This window comes from Cololabis saira, chromosome 1, assembly GCF_033807715.1.
Source record: "Cololabis saira isolate AMF1-May2022 chromosome 1, fColSai1.1, whole genome shotgun sequence".
Lineage (NCBI taxonomy): Eukaryota > Metazoa > Chordata > Actinopteri > Beloniformes > Belonidae > Cololabis > Cololabis saira.
Window position 1 is genome coordinate 41,242,517 of NC_084587.1, and position 18,915 is coordinate 41,261,431.

Genomic DNA, 18,915 nt, shown 5'->3' on the forward strand with positions numbered 1-18,915 from the left:
CACCATATTCTAGTTGAAATATTGAAATAAGTTAACTTTTACACCATATTCTAGTTGAATTATTGAAATAAATTAACTTTTACACCATATTCTAGTTGAATTATTGAAATAAGTTAACTTTTACACCATATTCTAGTTGAATTATTGAAATAAATTAACTTTTACACCATATTCTAGTTGAATTATTGAAATAAATTAACTTTTACACCATATTCTAGTTGAATTATTGAAATAAATTAACTTTTACACCATATTCTAGTTGAATTATTGAAATAAGTTAACTTTTACACCATATTCTAGTTGAATTATTGAAATAAATTAACTTTTACACCATATTCTAGTTGAATTATTGAAATAAATTAACTTTTACACCATTTTCTTCACCTGTAGCTATATTCTACATCTGGGCTGATGTGGACATACGTAGCATAGGAGGATATTTCAGCTGCTAGTATAGTTGTCTGTCTGTACAGCCATGCAAGTTCAATGCTATTAAAGCACTTTAAACTTTAAATCAAAGCATTTTGTTTTTTCATATAAAATAAACACATTTTTATTCAGTTTAGAAGTTTTGGGGCTTTTTTTTTGGCTCCTGCGCTGCTGAAATCAGGGCGTCCCTTATTTCTATTTCTGAAAGGTGGCAACCCTAATCACACGCGACCCACAATTCACTTCAGAAAGCATTCAGAGTCTACGGAGACGGACAGAGAAGACACATCAGCGCTGCCGTGGGAACCCAGAAGCTAATCTACATCAGACCAGATGACGGAGGACAGAATCAGAGCTTTGGATTGACCTGGTCAAAGGTCAGAACTGCGCCTGATTGACATGAATCATGTTCTGTATATTTGATCATCAGTTGTAGTCGCCTGATATTAAGACCCAGCTGGATGTTCTTCCTTTCTCACACTATTCCACACAGACTGCTGATTAAGTTAAAACTCTTCCCAGAGTGATAAATGAGAGCTGGATGACATGTTTGAGGGTTAAATCACTACGATCAGACACGCTGTTGCTTCAAGTGACGAAGCACTTTGGAAGCAATTCTTTCCACATGTGAGGGTGGTCTTACCGCACAGCTGCTTGTCTGATGGAGGTGACAGAAAAGCATCAGTGAGTCCAGGTCTACAGCAGCTGCAGCTCTGGGTTTGCAGAAGAGTTTTACAAGAAGTGAAAAGTCCTACCTGTCTTCACGAATCCTCCTGGAAGACCACAAAACAACAGAGACAAAGTCAGATTTGTGATTTAAAGTTGTGTGGAAAAAAAACTGCAGTAAATTGTTTTTAAGAAAAGGGACAGGACAGAGGAAACTGAAGCAGCTTACCGAGTTCCTGAAGCAACACAGCTGAAAGGAAGAAAGAGGAGAGAAAACCATGAAGAAGAAGCAGAGAAGAGGTGGAATCAAGCTGGAGAAGGAGAGCTACAGCCTTCACCAGTCAACGACCGCAGAGGTCAAACCAGCACAGACTGGCCCAGAGCTGCCCCACCCTGGACATGGCCCATGTTCACAAAGTATGTCCACAAACACAGGTCGTTGGGTTGAAGTTCAGACATTAAAACTGGTCATTCAACGAAGCTAAACACAGACAGGCTGAGTTTACAGTCAAGGGGACAATCCCAGTCCACCCCCGTGCTTAGCCCCTTCCCTCCGTTCAGACTATTACTGATGAAGCCGTATTTCTGTTTGTGATGGATGTATGGCTGAGCTAGGGTTGCCACCCGTCCCGTAAAATACGGAATTCTGTTACGGGACACGATTTGTACCGTATTTTCCTTAACTTTTACACCATATTCTAGTTGAATTATTGAAATAAATTAACCTTTACACCATATTCTAGTTGAATTATTCATTTCATTTCATTTATTCTTTATTTTCATTCAAAAAAACAAAACAATTCAATACAAACACAAATACAAATGTTCCTAACGTATGAATGAAAAGGGAGCAGAAAGAAGAAGAATCTTATCTGATCTGCCCCTTTCACAAATAACATAATTTAATAATAATTAAAAAAAACAAAAAACTAAGTGAATAAAAACAACTAAAATAAAATTAAAATAACATTAAATAAAATTACCACCGCCTACGGGTATGTCAATCAAACTCAACATTTTTCGTTATATTTCCTTAACATACAGGTTTTAATTGTTCTTTTGAATGTAATGTTTGATTTGGATTCTTTGTTTTCTTTGTTCAGATTGTTCCATAAATTGATTCCTTTCACAGAAACACAACGTTCCATCAATTTTGTCCTGCATCTTGGTTTTATAAAAATCTCTGTTCCTTTTAAGTTATACTTGCTTTTTCTTTTTTCAAATCTTTTCTGAATGTTGATTGGTAAAGTTTTTTTATGAGCTTTAAACATAATTTGCAGAATACTATGGTCTACTAGTTCATGAAATTTCAACAAATTTAACTGAAGGAATAATGGATTTGTTGGATCTCTATATCGTTTTCTACTAATTATCCTTATGGCTCTTTTTTGCAGAATGAAAATTGATTGAATATATGTTTTACAGGCATTTCCCCAAACTTCAACACAGTAGGTCAGATATGGAACAATCAGAGTGTTATATAAAATGTACAAAATATTTGAAATAAGTTAACCTTTACACCATATTCTAGTTGAATTATTGAAATAAATTAACCTTTACACCATATTCTAGTTGAATTATTGAAATAAGTTAACTTTTACACCATATTCTAGTTGAATTATTGAAATAAATTAACTTTTACACCATATTCTAGTTGAATTATTGAAATAAGTTAACTTTTACACCATATTCTAGTTGAATTATTGAAATAAATTAACTTTTACACCATATTCTAGTTGAATTATTGAAATAAGTTAACTTTTACACCATATTCTAGTTGAATTATTGAAATAAATTAACTTTTACACCATATTCTTCTCCTGTAGCTATATTCTACATCTGGGCTGATGTGGACGTAGAAGGATATTTCAGCTGCTAGTGTGGTTGTCTGTCTGTACAGTCATGCAAGTTCAATGCTATTAAAGCACTTTAAACTTTAAATCAAAGCATTTTGTTTTTTCATATAAAATAAACACATTTTTATTCAGTTTAGAAGTTTTGGGGCTTTTTTTTGGCTCCTGCGCTGCTGAAATCAGGGCGTCCCTTATTTCTATTTCTGAAAGGTGGCAACCCTAGGCTGAGCCCATGTTGGGGCTGGCTGAGGGGTTCCATGTTGGCTCCGTGAGACTCCCACCGGTTCTGTTCAGCTACGTGAGCGATGGATGGGTCCAAAATGGGTGTTTTATCTGGATCCTAGTTTGGCTAACCAGCGACCAGTCGCATGAGGCCTCATCATTCAACTAAGACCCCGTCCACACGTAGCCGGGTATTTTTAAAAACGAATATTTCCCCCCTCCGTTTATAAAAAAATTTGCATCCACACATAACCGAAGATCTGCGTTTTCGACCACATTCATAAGCATTCTAACCTGTAGATCATCTGCGGCTCCCGGGAAGCTGCACCTCCGCGGGCACCGCGGCTCCGCGGCTCCGCGGCTCCGCGGGCACCGTAGGGTGCGCGTCGCCGCGTACCCTACGGCGTAGGCTCTGTGTCGGTGTAACGCAGTAAGCGGTGGTCAAGACCAGAGACCATTTATTTAATAGCTTGGAGAACAGATGCTGGATCATCTGTAGTTCTGTAGTAAACAAAAGTCGCACGTCAGAGCAGATTTGTTGTTGTTTTGGCGCATAATGTGACGTTCGAAAACGCAAAACTCCGGTTGTCTCCGTCTACACGCATCTACATAAACGGAGTTTTCAAAAATCTTCACTTTGCCCGGAGTTTTTTTAAAGCTTCGTTTATTTGCGTTTTCGTGTGGATGACAGGTAAAAACGTAGGAAATTATCTCCGGTTTAGCAGATATCCGCAGATATCCGGCTACGTGTGGACGGGGTCTAAGTATCTCAGATGGATTCACATATAAATGTTGGTGAGAGTTTAGACAATTTCTTTCAGAACCTCATTATCATGGCATCAAGCTCACGGACTGGACGACAAACACACCCATCGTGGACCCATCCATCACCCACGTACCTGTTGCCATGGTACGTTTGGTACATTCTGAAACGTGGTTCGAGTCTTCGGTGACACTCGGCTTAGTGGTTAGCACTGTTGCCTCACAACAAGAAGGTTCAGACTCCCAGGCCCGGCAGGGTCTTTCTGTGTGGAGTTTGCATGTTCTCCCCGTGCTTGCGTGGGTTCTCTCCGGGTACTCCGGTTTCCTCCCCAAGTCCAAAAACATGCATACTAGGTTAATTGGTGATTCTAAATTGCCCGTAGGTGTGAGTGTGAGTATGTCTGGTTGTTTGTCTATATATGTGGCCCTTCGATGGACTGGCGACCTGTCCAGGGCGTTCCCCTGCCTCTCGCCTGCGATCAACTGGGATAGACTCCAGCAGACCCCCCTGACCCTGCAAAGGATAAAGCAGGTATAGAAAATGGATGGATCTTCTTTCGTGCCTCTCTCGATCCACATCCAGCGTGTTCTCGGTCCAGGTTGTGGGTTCGCCGTCAGGTTTGTGCTGAAACAAGATTGTGTTGTCTACAAAAGACCACTGAACTCCTGTCAACACGATGGCTGGCTTTCGGGCCAGCATTTGTTGGGTTCTGTTTTTAATCTACATTTTACACACTGTCCAATAGGGATGGGCGGTATGGACTAAAAAATGTATCACGATAATTTCTGGCATTTATCCCGATAACGATAAAAATTACGATAAAAGAAATACCAATTGAACTATAAATCTATCACCACATTCAGTCTTTGGAGCCCCCAAAACACTGCTCTAAAAGATACTAAATGCTACTAAACGTCCTCAATGGGAATTTATTTTTCTTTCTTTCTTTCTTTCAGGCTCATTTCCTTTCTTTTCTTTCTTTCTTTCTTTCTTTCTTTCTTTCTTTCTTTCTTTCTTTCTTTCTTTCTTTCTTTCTTTCTTTCTTTCTTTCTTTCTTTCTTTCTTTCTTTCTTTCTTTCTTTCTTTTTTCTCACATATCCTTCCTTCCTTCCTTCCTTCCTTCCTTCCTTCCTTCCTTCCTTCCTTCCTTCCTTCCTTCCTTCCTTCCTTCCTTCCTTCCTTCCTTCCTTCCTTCCTTCCTTCCTTCCTTCCTTCCTTCCTTCACGTACGTTGTGCGTGGATTTAACGCAGAACCATAAATCAGCTTTACACAAAAACGTCATCAAGGGGAATTTATCGTTTTTACCACGACATGACAAATTCTTACTGTGGGGAATTTTTTTGACGGTTTATCGTGAACGGTAAAATATCACCCATTCCTACTGTCCAAGCTTCTAACTAAAGGACCAGTTTTGTGCTCAGTCATTAAACTTTTTCCCGATCTCCTTGGTTTGAGGTTATTGTATATGAATACAGTTTGTTTGATCTCCAGTGGGTTAAACAGACCAAGAGCCAGGACCAATGACAGGCCGCGCAGCGTGAAGGAGGAATCAGGAGACATCAGCAGAAAGAAGCAGAAGAGGACAGAGACAGGTGAGCAGCGTGATCACACCTGTCCACCTCCTCCTGTTCCAGTACGGCTCCTGCAGCTCCACGTAGAAACGGGCCTTCTTATTGTACTCCTCGTGGTCAATTATTTTAACATTTATGGTCTTCCTGTTGGAAGGGGGGCATGCATTAGTTCACAAGCACACACGGACAAACACTCATGGACAGATGCCTCACCTCATGGGCCTGCAGGATGAAACAGATTTCAGAGTTGTGGATCAGAGCAGAATTATAGATAGAATAAACGTCCCTCCCTACTCTGATTCTTTCACTTATGACCACGAAAACAATTTTGACGTCTGTGTGCAGCAGCTCGTCTGAGTCTTTCTCTGCGAGGCTCTGAGGTGAGTCAGGTTCACATGGGGTTAGGTTTACACAGGTGTGGGCGGGGTCAGGGCACAGGAAGGCGACGCCCCCACCTTTCCGCTCACTCATCTCCAGAAGCTGAGGCTCTCCGATCTCCAGGAAGAAGTTCTTGTTTTTCTCATACTCTTCATCATCAATTATGTTGATTTGGAGGGTTTTGCTGAAACAGAAAGAGAGCATAAAGAGGCTTCGCAGTGCGAGGAGCTAGCGCGGCCCTAATTTCGGAACGAAAAGTCGAGGATCGACGGCAGCTGACATCATTGTGAGCGCTGATGGACCAAATCCTCTGAAAACGTGACATGAAGAGTTCCTGGGCAGAGATCTTCAGCGTTAAGCATCCTTAACTTCAATAAACAAGTACCGTATTTTCTGGACTATAAGCCGCACCTGTATATAAGCCGCATCCGCTCTATTTAATAAAAAAAAGATATGCAAGCCGCAGATATTTATGTTGTTAGATTAGATATTTACTACATGTACAGAAGGATTTTGAACTGTAAATGATGTACATGTTTGTACCTAAATAGATCCTTTCCTAACAGTGTCTTTTAACACGGCAGCAACTTTGCTGATTAAAACGGGACAGAACCAAGAGAAAATAACCGGTATTTATTTATCTATTTATCTGTTTGAAATCTGCTTCTACTTCTATCTGCTAAAGAAGAAGTAGCGTATTCTTCTTTGCATTTATTTTATCTTAGTTTTGATTCTAATTCCAGTTAGAGTGCCCCGAGCGGTGCAAGAAAAATCCACAGAATAGCCGCACCTTTGTATAAGCTGCACGGTTCAAAACCTATGAAAAAAGTAGCGGCTTATAGTCCAGAAAATACGGTACTCTGGTTCTGGCTACCTGTAGAAGTCACATACGTAATTAAATAAAGGTCATTTATGTGGAGAACATCATCGTGGCAGGGGCTTGAACTAAAATTGGTGAAATGGGGGGTAAGAACAAGACAGGCGGCTGGCTGGGACACGCCCACCCTACCCCATCCATTCTGATTTTAGACGTCGCTCTTGAGTCAACATCAGCTACGAGCCAAAGAGCCGAGACTAGCCGGACTAGACAGGCCTGGCTAGATGGCCAACCGGTAGCAGCTGTGGTCAGACTTTGGCTGCAGACCAAACATGGACTTCAGCAAGGGCAAAAGGTGCTTCCCCCAGAACAACTGGCAGTAAAAGGCTGGTGCTGGCTCTTGGATGAGGCACCTTTGTGTTTGGTCCCCTCTAGTCCTGTACCCCAGCAGGGGCTCCAATCAGTGACTGCTTAGTCTTTAAAGGTGCAAAGCTCCGCCAGACTGCTGACACAGTGTCTGCTACCTACCTGAACCATCATGAAGTCTACTCCATGAGCCACCTTCACCCCCACACCACACCTGACCCAGAGCTGGCTGCGACGCATCTCCGTTTTCTAGCTAGGTCAGAGATAATAGAGCGAGTCGTAGAAATGAAGGACTCACAGATGCATCATGATTTACCTCACCGGATATACCCTCTGTGACATCATCAACAGACAGAGGTGTCAAAAGTGTTCCCATTCATTACTCAGGTAGAAGTATAGATACTAGAGTTTAAAAATACTCCTGTAGAAGTTGAAGTATCAACTCAAGTTTTTTACTCGAGTAAAAGTGTAAAAGTACTGGTTTCAAAACTACTTAAAGTATAAAAGTAAAAGTAATGTAAGGGGGAAAAAAGCCATTAAGGACAAAAGCCATTGAAAATGAATGTATCTTAGTATAATGCAAATATATCAAAGAACCATATATGTGTACTATTGAGCATTAACATGTGTTTCAGAGAGCAGAAGATATGATGACTAGTTGCCTATAAGTATTGTAATGGTGCAAAAAGTCAAACTTCAGAGGCATGTTATCATTTATCCTAACCTTTATTGGAATGTACATCCAAGTTTAGTTGCAGGAATCTGAGGGAACAGATGTAAGAACAAAACTGGACAAGAACATCTGAAACAACCACAACCAAATTCACTCTATCCGGATGGAGCAATTTAACTGGATAGTTTTTTTTAAAGGCCGAAATGAAATAGAGTAACGAGGCTGTTTTTAAAATGTAAGGAGTAAAAAGTACAGATACCGTAAATGTGTGAAAATGTAAGGAGTAAAAGTAAAAAGTCGTCTGAAAAATAATTACTCCAGTGAAGTATAGATAACCAAAATTTCTACTTAAGTAAGGTAACGAAGTATTTGTACTTCGTTACTTGACACCTCTGGCAACAGATTCTGCATGGGGCCATGTTACAAGTGAGGAGGGGTAGTTTAGTGGTTACTTGGGTCTGGAGGACTCAGGTTCAAGCCCCCTGGATGTCACATCCATGGTGGACCTCTTTGGGCCCCTGAGCTAGGCCCTTTCACCCTAATTGCTCACTGGAAGTGATGGGTTAAAAGCAGAGAACAATTACAGTGTGTTTCATCATAAGATATATACTGAGAAATAAATAACACAGGACAAATGTGCACATAGCTCAAGTTCAAATCTGCTTCCCAGCAGCAAAAACATCCCAACGAGCTGCCTTTGGCTCTCTTATTAAATTTGAGAAGTGTACTGCTAATAGCTCATAGCAGAGTGGGATTATAGAATATTTGAAAAACAAGTGTGAGCCATTACCTCTTGTTAGTGTGTCAACAGCGTGTTATTTTGTTATTGCCTTGTTTAATCACTCCAGACTCATTCCAAAATTGTTGTATGGCTAATAGTCAAAGCCCAGTGCTCTAAAATCTCTGGAATGAATCAGAGGAGAGGAAAAAGTCCAATTAAAACACCTCGAACTACAAAAACCAGAAAACACGCACACAAATAAACTGATGAACAAAGATAATAATCATAAATTAATTACCAGAAGAGAATACCTGTCTACAAGGTCTGTGACAATGAAAGAGAAAAAAAAGGATCTATTATTTTATTATATCATTCTTTAATATAATTTTTGATTATAAAAAGGAAACACATCGATCTTCTCTCAGCGCTATTTTAGCTTGACTGACTTAGCTTATGCTAACATATGATGCTAATTAATATTCGTTTACAATCATACTAATCAGATCAGTCAATATCCAAAATAAGTATTGGAGGGCTAAAACAAGGACTAGTGGAGCTGAAACCAGGACTAGTAGAACTTAAACCAGGACGAGTAACTGCAGGTCTGGATCCAGACCCTATTGGTCAGTAGAGGAACTGCAGCTTTAAGTTCCTCGTTAACAACAGATGAAGCAGGTGGTTGAAGGCCCCGGCCCCTCGGTTAAACAATGAATAAATAATAAAACTGTCAGTTCAGTCACCGCTGGTTTTGGTCTTGTTTTAGCTGTATTTGAAAGCAGGAACTTGTTTAACAAACCACTGGCTGATGAACACAAACATCCGACTGGGTTCTACACATCCGAGTCTGGTGTCTGCTGCCAGAAGTGAAAATAAGATAAAAATAAAGAAGGCCAGCTGAAGAATGGCTTCATCATCGTCAGCTGTGTTTCAGGTGGGAGTTTGCTGTCATGTTGGTGGTTTTATCGTCGCTCCAGAGACCACAGATCTGATTCAGATCAGCACCATGACACCATGCTCCAGTCTGGTCCCCGTTCAGCCTTCCAGGGTTGGAGGCTTCGCTGCAGGAGACGGCAGCCCTCATTTAACGGATCAGCGTGTGTGTGTGTGTGTGTGTGTGTGTGTGTGTGTGTGTGTGTGTGTGTGTGTGTGTGTGTGTGTGTGTGTGTGTGTGTGTGTGTGTGTGTGTGTGTGTGTGTGTGTGTGTGTGTGTGTGTGTGTGTGTGTGTGCCAGGAGCATGTTTATTTCATGTCAACAGATTGATGGTTTGGAGGTTTTCTGAGTGTGATTCAGGACACAACTTGTTTCCTACAGAGTGCTGGTTCTCCTTGTGATTTTGCCCATCAGAACCTTTTGCAGAGCCATCTGTCAGTTAGTGTCGGAGGTTTATAGTCATGTTTAAAACATGTGGGCAGTACTAAGTACCCCCCATGACGTGTGCTGGTTGTGGAGGAGTTCTGGTCTGTTCTTCTTTCCATCGTTGCCTCAGTCTGTTGACATTTAAGGAAACTTCTGCACAGCTGTGTCCAGCTGTCTGGACTTTGAAGTAAAAAAATAAAAATAAACAACTTTGCAAGTTGTCTTCCTAAGTCCTCTGGCAGCAGAGCAGGGTACTTGGGATTGCCCCCTCAGTTTTCCCTTCTGTTTGGCTTAAATTCATGTCCCAGTGGATGTTGGGAAAAGCTGCATAATTTTAGAATTTCACTGACCACAGAAGCTGTGAAACTCTGGAGGTCAGTTTACTGTAAAAGGAAGTGCTGTGATTGGTGGAGCAGCTGCAGGCTCGACAGAAGGTCTGCTCATCATCTCCGCAATTTTACAGCATCACGTCTCCTTGGAGCTGAACTGGAACGTGCGTGGAGGTCGGACTTGTGGCCAGCGGCCAGCAGGACCTCCCCACATCGTGGTTCTGACACAAACAGGCCGCTGGCGTCGTTTATGCTGCGACAAAGAGCAGGTCTGAGCTCCTGAGCGCATCCCGGCCTTAAAAGGAAGAGAGCTGCGGGGTGTTTATCTGCCTGAAGAGGCTGAGGCTGAGACTGCTGAAACGAGTCACAGAGAAACATCTCACAGCCACTTCCACTCCAACTGGAGATAACATGGGCTCGACCGTGTTTGGAGAGCGCCAACATCACGCCACCTGATGGGGTTAGGGTGAGGGTGAGATGATGGTGGCGACGATTCCAGCGCTCTTTTACTATATTTCACACGTCCAACCTCTTATGTCTGCTTTATTTTGAATTAATGGTTTGGTATTTTCGACTTTGAATATCATAATTCAGACATTTTCTCATAAACCTATTTTCAGACCAGCAGTTGATCAATTTAGTGTTGAGAGTTTGGAGGTCAAAGAAAACTAATGGCATCATTTCAAAAGGGTCAGGTGACCTTTTACAGTCAGGTGACTGATCATGATGATGATGATGATGATGATGATGATAATGATTTGTGTGTTTCCTGAAAATAGTGATAGTGGTCTGTAGTGAGCCGATCTGCTCCACTTTAAGAAGAACACAGGCTAGATGAATGAATCTAAAGGCCCTGACACACCAAGCCGATTTTCGGCCGTCGGGCCGTCGGTGAGCGTCGGTGCGCGTCTGTCGGGCTAGTTTCCCCGGTGTGTCCCGCACGTTGCCACAGGTCGGCCTCCCGTCAGGGAGCTTTTCAGCCGATTCGACATGTCGAATCGGCGTCGGCCGTCGGTCAAACAGCTCACTCTGTGATTAGCTGTTCCCAGAATTTCCCAGAATGCTTTTCGTCGTCATTTGCGGACTGAATAAAAAAAAAAACATGGCGGACATTTCTTATGAATAAAATCAATATTTTAAGTTAGTTTCTGCATAAAAATGCGTTTTGATTACATTTCTAGCGAGAAATATATATTTTACTTTCATAATATTCACTCAGTGAATGTATATAGTCACTCGCTTGTCTTTTTCAAACCGCGCCAGAACAAAGGCTGATTTATGGTTCTGCGTTACACCAACGCAGAACCTACGGCGTAGGTTACACGGCGGCGTGCGCCGTACGCCGTACCCTACGCCGTACCCTACGCTGTAGGCTCTGCGTCGATTTAACGCGGAACCATAAATCAGCTCCCGAGCAGGCAGGCAGAAAATCCCGAAAGTTTCGGAGCAAATTTCTTAACAGGCGTAGCTACAACAGTTAGATTTAATCTATTAAACTAACATTTATCTTCCTAAATGATTTATTTCAGCCAGCGGTAATTCTCCAGAGTTTTGTTTGTCTGTTTTGTCTGCTGGTATGGAGGGGAATTACCTCTCACGCATGCGCATAACGTACGTGCTAGTTCGCCGTCGGGTGTCGTATTTGCGGTGTGTCTAGTGAGCCCGACACAGCCCGACACAGGCGACGCGAGCCGACACAGCAGTCGGCAGAGATCGGGCGACGTCGGGTTGGTGTGTCAGGGCCTTAAAGTTCAAATTTAGCTCAGCGAGCTGAACAAACCTAGCCAGCATAACTTCTGATGGAAGCAACGCTCCCGCCACGACACACCGAACCCACAATTCAGTTCTTCAACGGCTGGCGTGAATTGGTGACACCCAGGACGCTTCGTTTGACGTGTGAGTGTGTGGTAATCTTTTTCCTCTTTGATAAGTCCATAGGACTTTAAGGGGCCGGTACCGATGGACGCAGAAGAAAGTGAATGCTATAGGACAGACACCCAAGCAGTCAGAGAACAGAATCACGTGACGAAGGCGGAGCTACAACAAGACTAGTATCAAAGACAACCACATGGACAAAGGTTACCATGGAAACCTTTGTCAACAGTATTACACAGAGCTACAGAACTTTACTGAAGAACAACCTTGTCCACAGAAGACTCTCTAGACTCGGAGGCATCACCATGGAAACATGGATTGTACTAACTGGTACCTGCAAGCCAGTCATGTCACCATTTGTATAAAAATTATTCAGAATCATGGGTTCAGAATGCATCATAGCATAGAGACAGCACTGGTTCGAGTCACAAATGACCTTCTTATGGCCTCAGATAAGGGATTAGTGTCAATTCTGGTTCTACTGGACCTCAGTGCTGCTTTTGACACTGTACATCAGCATTTTACTGCAAAGGTTAGAGCATGTTGTTGGGATTAAAAGGGACAGCTCTAGGTTGGTCTAAATCACATCTACTGTATCTGAAAGATTCCAGTTTGTTCATGTAGATGAGGTTTCTTCAGAACAGTCAAGGGTCTGCTACGGTGTTCCGCAGGGTTCAGTGCTAGGGCCAATCTTGTTCAGTTTATACATGCAGCCATTGAGAAGTATAATACAGAAACACAGCATACATTTTCATTTCTATGCTGATGATACACAGCTGTATTTGTCCATGAGATGAAACAGAACCATTAGCTAAACTTCAGGCATGTCTTAGGGACATCAAGGACTGGATGTCCGGCAATTTTTACTTCTAAATTCAGATAAAACAGAGGTTATCATTTTTGGTCCTAAAGACCTTAGGAAGGGATTAGATGGTGTTGCGATTGCCTCCAGTGCCTGGAAATCTTGGAGTTATTTTGATCAGGATTTGTGGTTTAAACAGCATATTAATCAGGTTTGTAAAACAGTGTTTTCCCTTCTCGATCTGCTTTTAGAAAAAGAGGATTTCCTGTTTTCTGTTGAACTGTTTCCCAGTTTGAATTTATTTGGAGGAAACCCCGTCGAGCACAACTCTCCGGACCTTTGCAGGAAGATTTTGATGTTGAACATGTTGCAGTGTGTCAACGGATGGTGAGTAAACGGCCGCAGGTTTGATGGAAGTGGAGCTTAACATGCAACAAGTTGAGCTTGAATAAACACTCGACTGTGAAGTCCTGGAAGCTGCTGCAGCCTGCTCTGACTCAAACCCTCTGGTCCACAGAAGCAGCAGCAGAGTGAAGCTCCTGTCATACAGAAAACCTTTGTTTGTTAATAGTACGAACAGAGCGACATTACTCTTCGTGGTTGGCCTGGGGGGCTCCAGGGCCCCAAACTTGCTCCTCCAGAGGTCAACTGGAGTCAAGACTGAAGCTCCAGTTGGAGCCATCAGGCTCCTGGTATTTGTCTATCCATGCTAGTTTAACATGTCACTACCAAAACTATTTCTGACACCAGAACTGCCGGCTGCCTCATCCTGGTCCCGTTTGGACGAGTTTGCTGCGCTGTATTGTCACGTTTCTTTCAAGATGCACCTTTCGAAGCGACATAATTAAAACACCTGAAGCTGGATGGATACATTGGTGAACCAGTGTCAGAACATTCGTCACCATGGTTGGACGTGCCTGAAACCTCCCTACAGGGAGCCATCCAGCAGGATCCTAACAAAAGGAACCACTGAGCTTGATTTTAGAGGTACCAGGTGTACCACGTCACATTCAACCTCTTATTAGAGACTAGAACTTTCCTCAGAAGATTTGTACTTACAAGATCTCATCGTTCTCAAACTCCAAGACTCCGTGTGTGTCCTCAAAGTCCTCCCCGCCTCCCTTCGCCGTCCCTTGGATGGTTTTGTATGGCACCACTACAACACCACGGGCTCCTGCGGTCCGGACGACCTTCACCTCCATCACCCCACAGCTCTCGCTCACCGTCACCACTGGCTCCTCGAACGTAAAGATCCCGGCATGGTCGTCATCAAAGATAGTGACAGTGGCGGTGCACGGTAAGCCCAACCCTGCACTGGCATCCACGTGGTTCACCTCGTGGCCGTTTGGGCCTTCTGATATGACCCTAACATTGGTGAGGTGAACCAGGAAGTGCTCATCTTCCTCGAAGATGTCGTCATCAATAATGTCAATGCGGATTTCCTTTTCGGTTTCGCCTGGTTGGAAGACAATGGTTCCCTCTGTGAACTTGTAGTCTGAGCCGGCGTTGGCGGTCCCATCTTCAGTCCGGTAGTCCACACAAACTGTGCTTGTTAGGTCTCCACCTTTACGGACCACATTTAGCGCCATGCTGCCGCAGTTCTCCAGACACTGATAGGTCCCAGGGTCAAAGAACACCTTGGAGGAAAAGTTGTTTATGGACATCTCTGAGCAGATATCGTGCTGGATGGCCCTCTTCGCCTGGTCAGCAGCATGCTTCTTCAAGATGTTACCTGCTCCGGTCATGATCCTGGTAGCTTGACAGCGGTAAAAAGCTCGACTCTTCTGTTGCTGGGTTAAAACTTGATAATTGGCCAGTTCCATCAACTGCTCCATCTCTTTTTCTGGATGTTTCTGCTTCAGTTCCTTCAGGATCCTGGCCACCTCTCTTCGGGCCTCCTCCTCATCCAGCTCATTCACCTCAAGCCCCATCTCTCCATCTATGACTTCTTCACTGCGAGAGTTGAGCATTTTACCGTCCATTTCAATGTCAACCTTTGATGGAAGCTCTGGCTCTCCCTCAGTTTCTATAATCATTCCTCTCTGCTTCCCTGCTCGGTATCGTTTGTACACGTATTTGTAGAAGAGCAGCCTGCGGTCGGCCACGTACGCAAAACCAACACAAACAGGGAAGAACGACAGCGTGACAAGCCCCTCCCATATCTGAACAATACCTGGAGAGAAGACGGCCAGGATCAAATAAAGCCAGGTATAAGCAAAGATGCTCCAGGAAGCGGTAACAAAGAACACTCGCAGGTGCTTCACCTTCCTGGTCTCTCCATCGGGGATGACGGACACACAAAGGCCAATGATGACGAACATGTTGAAGGCGGCACTTCCTACGATGGTGTTGGGACCAAGCTCACCAGCTTTGAAGTTGTGACCACAAATTTCCACGACTGACAGGAGGATTTCAGGTGCAGAAGAACCGAGTGCCATCAGGGTCAGGTTGGACACCGTCTCGTTCCAGACGCGGACCGTTGTGGTGATCTTCTCACCATTTGGTTTCTTGATGGTAATCTGTCTTTCCTGAGAAGTGATGACCTCGATGGACGACATGAAGCGATCTGCAATAATAGAGACTCCCAGGAACATGTAGACCAACCCCACAAAGTAAATGGTGGCTCTGGCCAGGCGATCAGTGAAGGCCGGGTTGAGTGGCTTCCACACCGGCAGGATGACGCCCTCGACGCACTTGGTGCTGCCGGCACATTTGGTTTCGTTGCCGACCGTGTTGTTGGACAGGAGCGCTGAAGCCGAGCCTCCCGCTGCTAAAGGCATAAACTCAGTGGAGATGACGGCTAGAGAGAAGAGCAGCTCATAAGTGGAGAACGGCATGAAGGTTCTGGCTCGGTCCATGGTGATTCTTCAGCTCCCTTCAACCTGCAACACACAAAGAGTTCTCATCACTTCGGTCCCAAACATGATGTCAGGAGTTTACTACAAATGTAAGTCATGCCATTGATTCCACTTTTTCCTTCAGTTAAAATGAATACTTGGTCCTAACCCAAATTTATACCTTTTGATACTTGACAAAGTATAGGTGATACTTTGCTTGTGGTATTACCTGATACTGTAGAGAGATAATGACCCAAACATGACACCAAATTCTTTTTTAAAACAGTTCCCAACAACTATATCCGACTGGAACTAGGAGGCCGGTATGTTTGTGTGAGTCGTTCAAAAAAACCTCAGACTCCTTTCAGCTCTCAGGTGAAGGTTTGAGGACTTTTTTATATAACATCCACCTGAGTGACCTGCTCGTCCATTCTACCGACAGAAGGGGTGTCCATCATCCAGGTCGTCATGGTTCCTGAGACACGTCCTGTTCAAACACCCACATTGAAGTGCTAGAACACCTTGAAGAGCTCACTGGTACAAACAAACCCAAAGCTGTTGAGGTTGTTGGGACATTCGTGTCAAATGAGAGTAGTTTTATAGTTTCACAGCTGACAAGCCTCAATGAACCAGGTAGGACCAAATGCACCAAACACCATTCTGAACACCATATTCAGAAACCTCTGAAGCCCTCTGTTCCACGACGGGAACGTCAGTAAATAATGAGATGTTCTGGGATGGATTTAGAGGGTTTTCACTACATGGATCCAAAGAGATATGAGCTCTGCACTTGAGAGTTGACCACTTTTATCCGTCTGATATTTTCACCCTCTGACACCAGAACGACACCACAAACATTCTACCACGTAAATATCTGCATGATGTTGACTTTATACTTGAGAGCGACTGATGACAGAAACCTACCGTCACTCAAGCAGATCCTGACGGACAAACACCACCAGCCCAGAGGTTTAAAATTCCAGTCTCCACAAAGTCCTCAGAGGAGTTTACATGTCTGAGACGGAGGATCTGAGGGAGGGTCTACTGCAGTAGAACGACCAGAGACCAGGATCAGGAGCAGGACTAGGACCGGCGCCGAGCTGATAACAGAAAAGAGAAGAGGTCTGCCTCGCCTGGAGCAGCTCACTGCTGAGTCCCCTCCTCTTTTTCCTCGTCCCCATTCCCCCTCCTCCTCCCTGTGTTCTTCCTCTTCCCCCTTCTGACCCTTTCCTCTCCTCCTCCCCATTTTGTATGTGTAAAACCATAAAACGTGATCTAATCTAATAATATATTGTATCACAATAATAATATCTATGTAAAATATAACAATCTCATGTCAGCAGACCCAAGAACCACCTCACTGCTTCCAGAGGATGTTAAAGTTGGAGCTAGATCCTGCTAATCATCATCATAAGGTTCCCCCTTATGATCCAGGTCCTGATCCAGGTTTCATCCCTCCTAAAGGGGAGTTTTTATCTGCCGTTTTTATATAATAATTGATTGGTGGTCATGTTCTGGTCTCTGGAGACAACTTCTGTTGTAATAGATGCTTTATATATAAAACTGAATTTAATCCCTGATCATCATCATTGAAAAACTGATCATCATCATTGATTCACTGATCATCAGCGGGTGTGCAGACCTCTATCAACGCAGATGTTTTGGCACTTTGCTGGTCTGGAGCATTCAGGTGTGTGTTTACACAGTACCAAGAGGGAAAAACATCAGCAATGACTGTTGTTGAGGATTAAATGTAAAAGGGCCACAAAACCATTTAGTCGTTTGTTGATTTTGCTGAATGATGACTTTGATTTGTTTGGAGCATCAGGATTGTACGGAGCCCCTAAAGGGACACGGATTTTTAATTTTTTTTAATATAACGAGTTTACGCGCGCGCGTGAAACTTTTATGCGCACGCGTAAAGTTGTTTACGTGAGCACGTAAAACGTTTATGCACTCACTAAAAAGTTTCACGCGCTCTCGTAAAACTTATAAGTCAGCGCCTAAAAATTGTTCTACGTGAGCGCGTAAAAACAAGTACATGGGAGTATTGCTGGAACAGGAGACCCTCCAGTTGCGCCCTGCTCTGTTTATGAATGGAAATGACATTACAGGATTTAGCTGAGCTATATTTTAACCCCATTATAAGGACATTACCACTTTGCTTGCAAGTAAACAACTTTACGTGCTCACTTAAAGGTTTTACGCGCACGCGTAAAACTCATTATAAAAAAAAAAAATCTGTGTCCCTTTAGGGGCTCTGTAGGATTGACCTGGGGATGGAAGTTCTTGGGCCCAATCTCATACTCCCCCTACTTTTCTTCACTCGCCCTTCTTTTCTCCACTCGCACTTCTTTTCTTCCCTAACCCCTAAAAAAGAAGGGGGAGATTTTAGGGCACTTGAGATCTAGGGCACTTGGCCCAGGTGCCTGTCCCATTTCTCCCCCTACCCCTCGTTTCCATCCCTACCCTGATCAGGAAGCTGAGAGCCAAAAGCTGTTTTAACTTCAGCTGTAGCGCTGTTAATATGGCAATTTATTAAGTTTTAATATTTTTTCAGGCATAAAGGTAACCTTAAGATCCGCAACCGGGGCTCAGTTTATCCAAATAACGCCTGTTAAGAAATTTGACCCGATGTTTTCGGAGATGAGAAGAGCCGCCGGCCCCGGGGAGCAGCAGCAGCTCACAGCCCGAAAACAGACGTATCCGCCGGGTCAAGCTGCTCCGTCGCCCCGGGAGAGAAACTCTCCCGGGACGCAGCTCTGTTGAGAATTACGCTGGCTGAAATAAATCATTTAGGAAGATGTTGGTTTAATAGATGAAATCTAACAGTTGTAGCTACGCCTGTTAAGAAATTTGCTCCGAAATTTAGAGATTTCTGTCTGCCGGCTCCGGAGTTTAGGTCCGCGTTAAATAGACGCAGCCTATGGCGTAGCTTACGTAACCATATTCCGGCGCGATCTTAGCGACCAACGGACAAAAAAGGGATTATGTACATTCACTGAGTGAATATTATGAAAGTAAAATATTGGTTTGCGCCGAGAAATGTAATCAAAACGCATTTTTATGCAGAAACTAACTCAAAATATTGATTTTATTCCCAAAAAAATAAGAAATGTCCGCCATGTTTTTTTTTTTTATTCAGTCCGCAAATGACGACGAAAAGCATTCTGGGAAATTTTCATACCCCCTTGCTCGCCAAGTCAGCATCTGAAATCCCTCGATTTGAAGGGGCTATTCTCAGCCCCTAAGCCT

At 43.4% G+C, this 18,915-nt stretch overlaps 2 protein-coding genes across 6 annotated transcripts in view; one reads left to right on the top strand and one right to left on the bottom strand.

The window, feature by feature from the left end:
- Window positions 1–2,541, top strand: part of spast (spastin) — a 78,877-nt gene extending 76,336 nt beyond the window's left edge. Inside the window, exon 15 of the transcript XR_009782795.1 lies at window positions 2,532–2,541. The gene's annotated coding sequence lies outside the window, so the exon portion shown is untranslated. The remainder of the gene's footprint in view (window positions 1–2,531) is intronic.
- Window positions 1–18,915, bottom strand: part of LOC133445891 (sodium/calcium exchanger 1-like) — a 37,081-nt gene that overhangs the window by 10,980 nt on the left and 7,186 nt on the right. For 2 of the 5 annotated variants that reach the window (XM_061723418.1, XM_061723410.1), the window contains exons 2-6: window positions 13,883–15,705; window positions 5,961–6,067; window positions 1,325–1,345; window positions 1,185–1,202; window positions 1,073–1,087 (exon numbers count right to left, since the gene is read on the bottom strand). In XM_061723418.1, the coding sequence (XP_061579402.1) occupies window positions 1,073–1,087; window positions 1,185–1,202; window positions 1,325–1,345; window positions 5,961–6,067; window positions 13,883–15,681 (1,960 nt within the window). In that variant the 5' untranslated portion in view covers window positions 15,682–15,705. Of the gene's footprint in view, window positions 1–1,072; window positions 1,088–1,184; window positions 1,203–1,324; window positions 1,346–5,960; window positions 6,068–13,882; window positions 15,706–16,584; window positions 16,607–18,915 lie in introns of those variants that run through there. The other 3 variants (XM_061723446.1, XM_061723436.1, XM_061723428.1) reach the window with 2 other exon arrangements.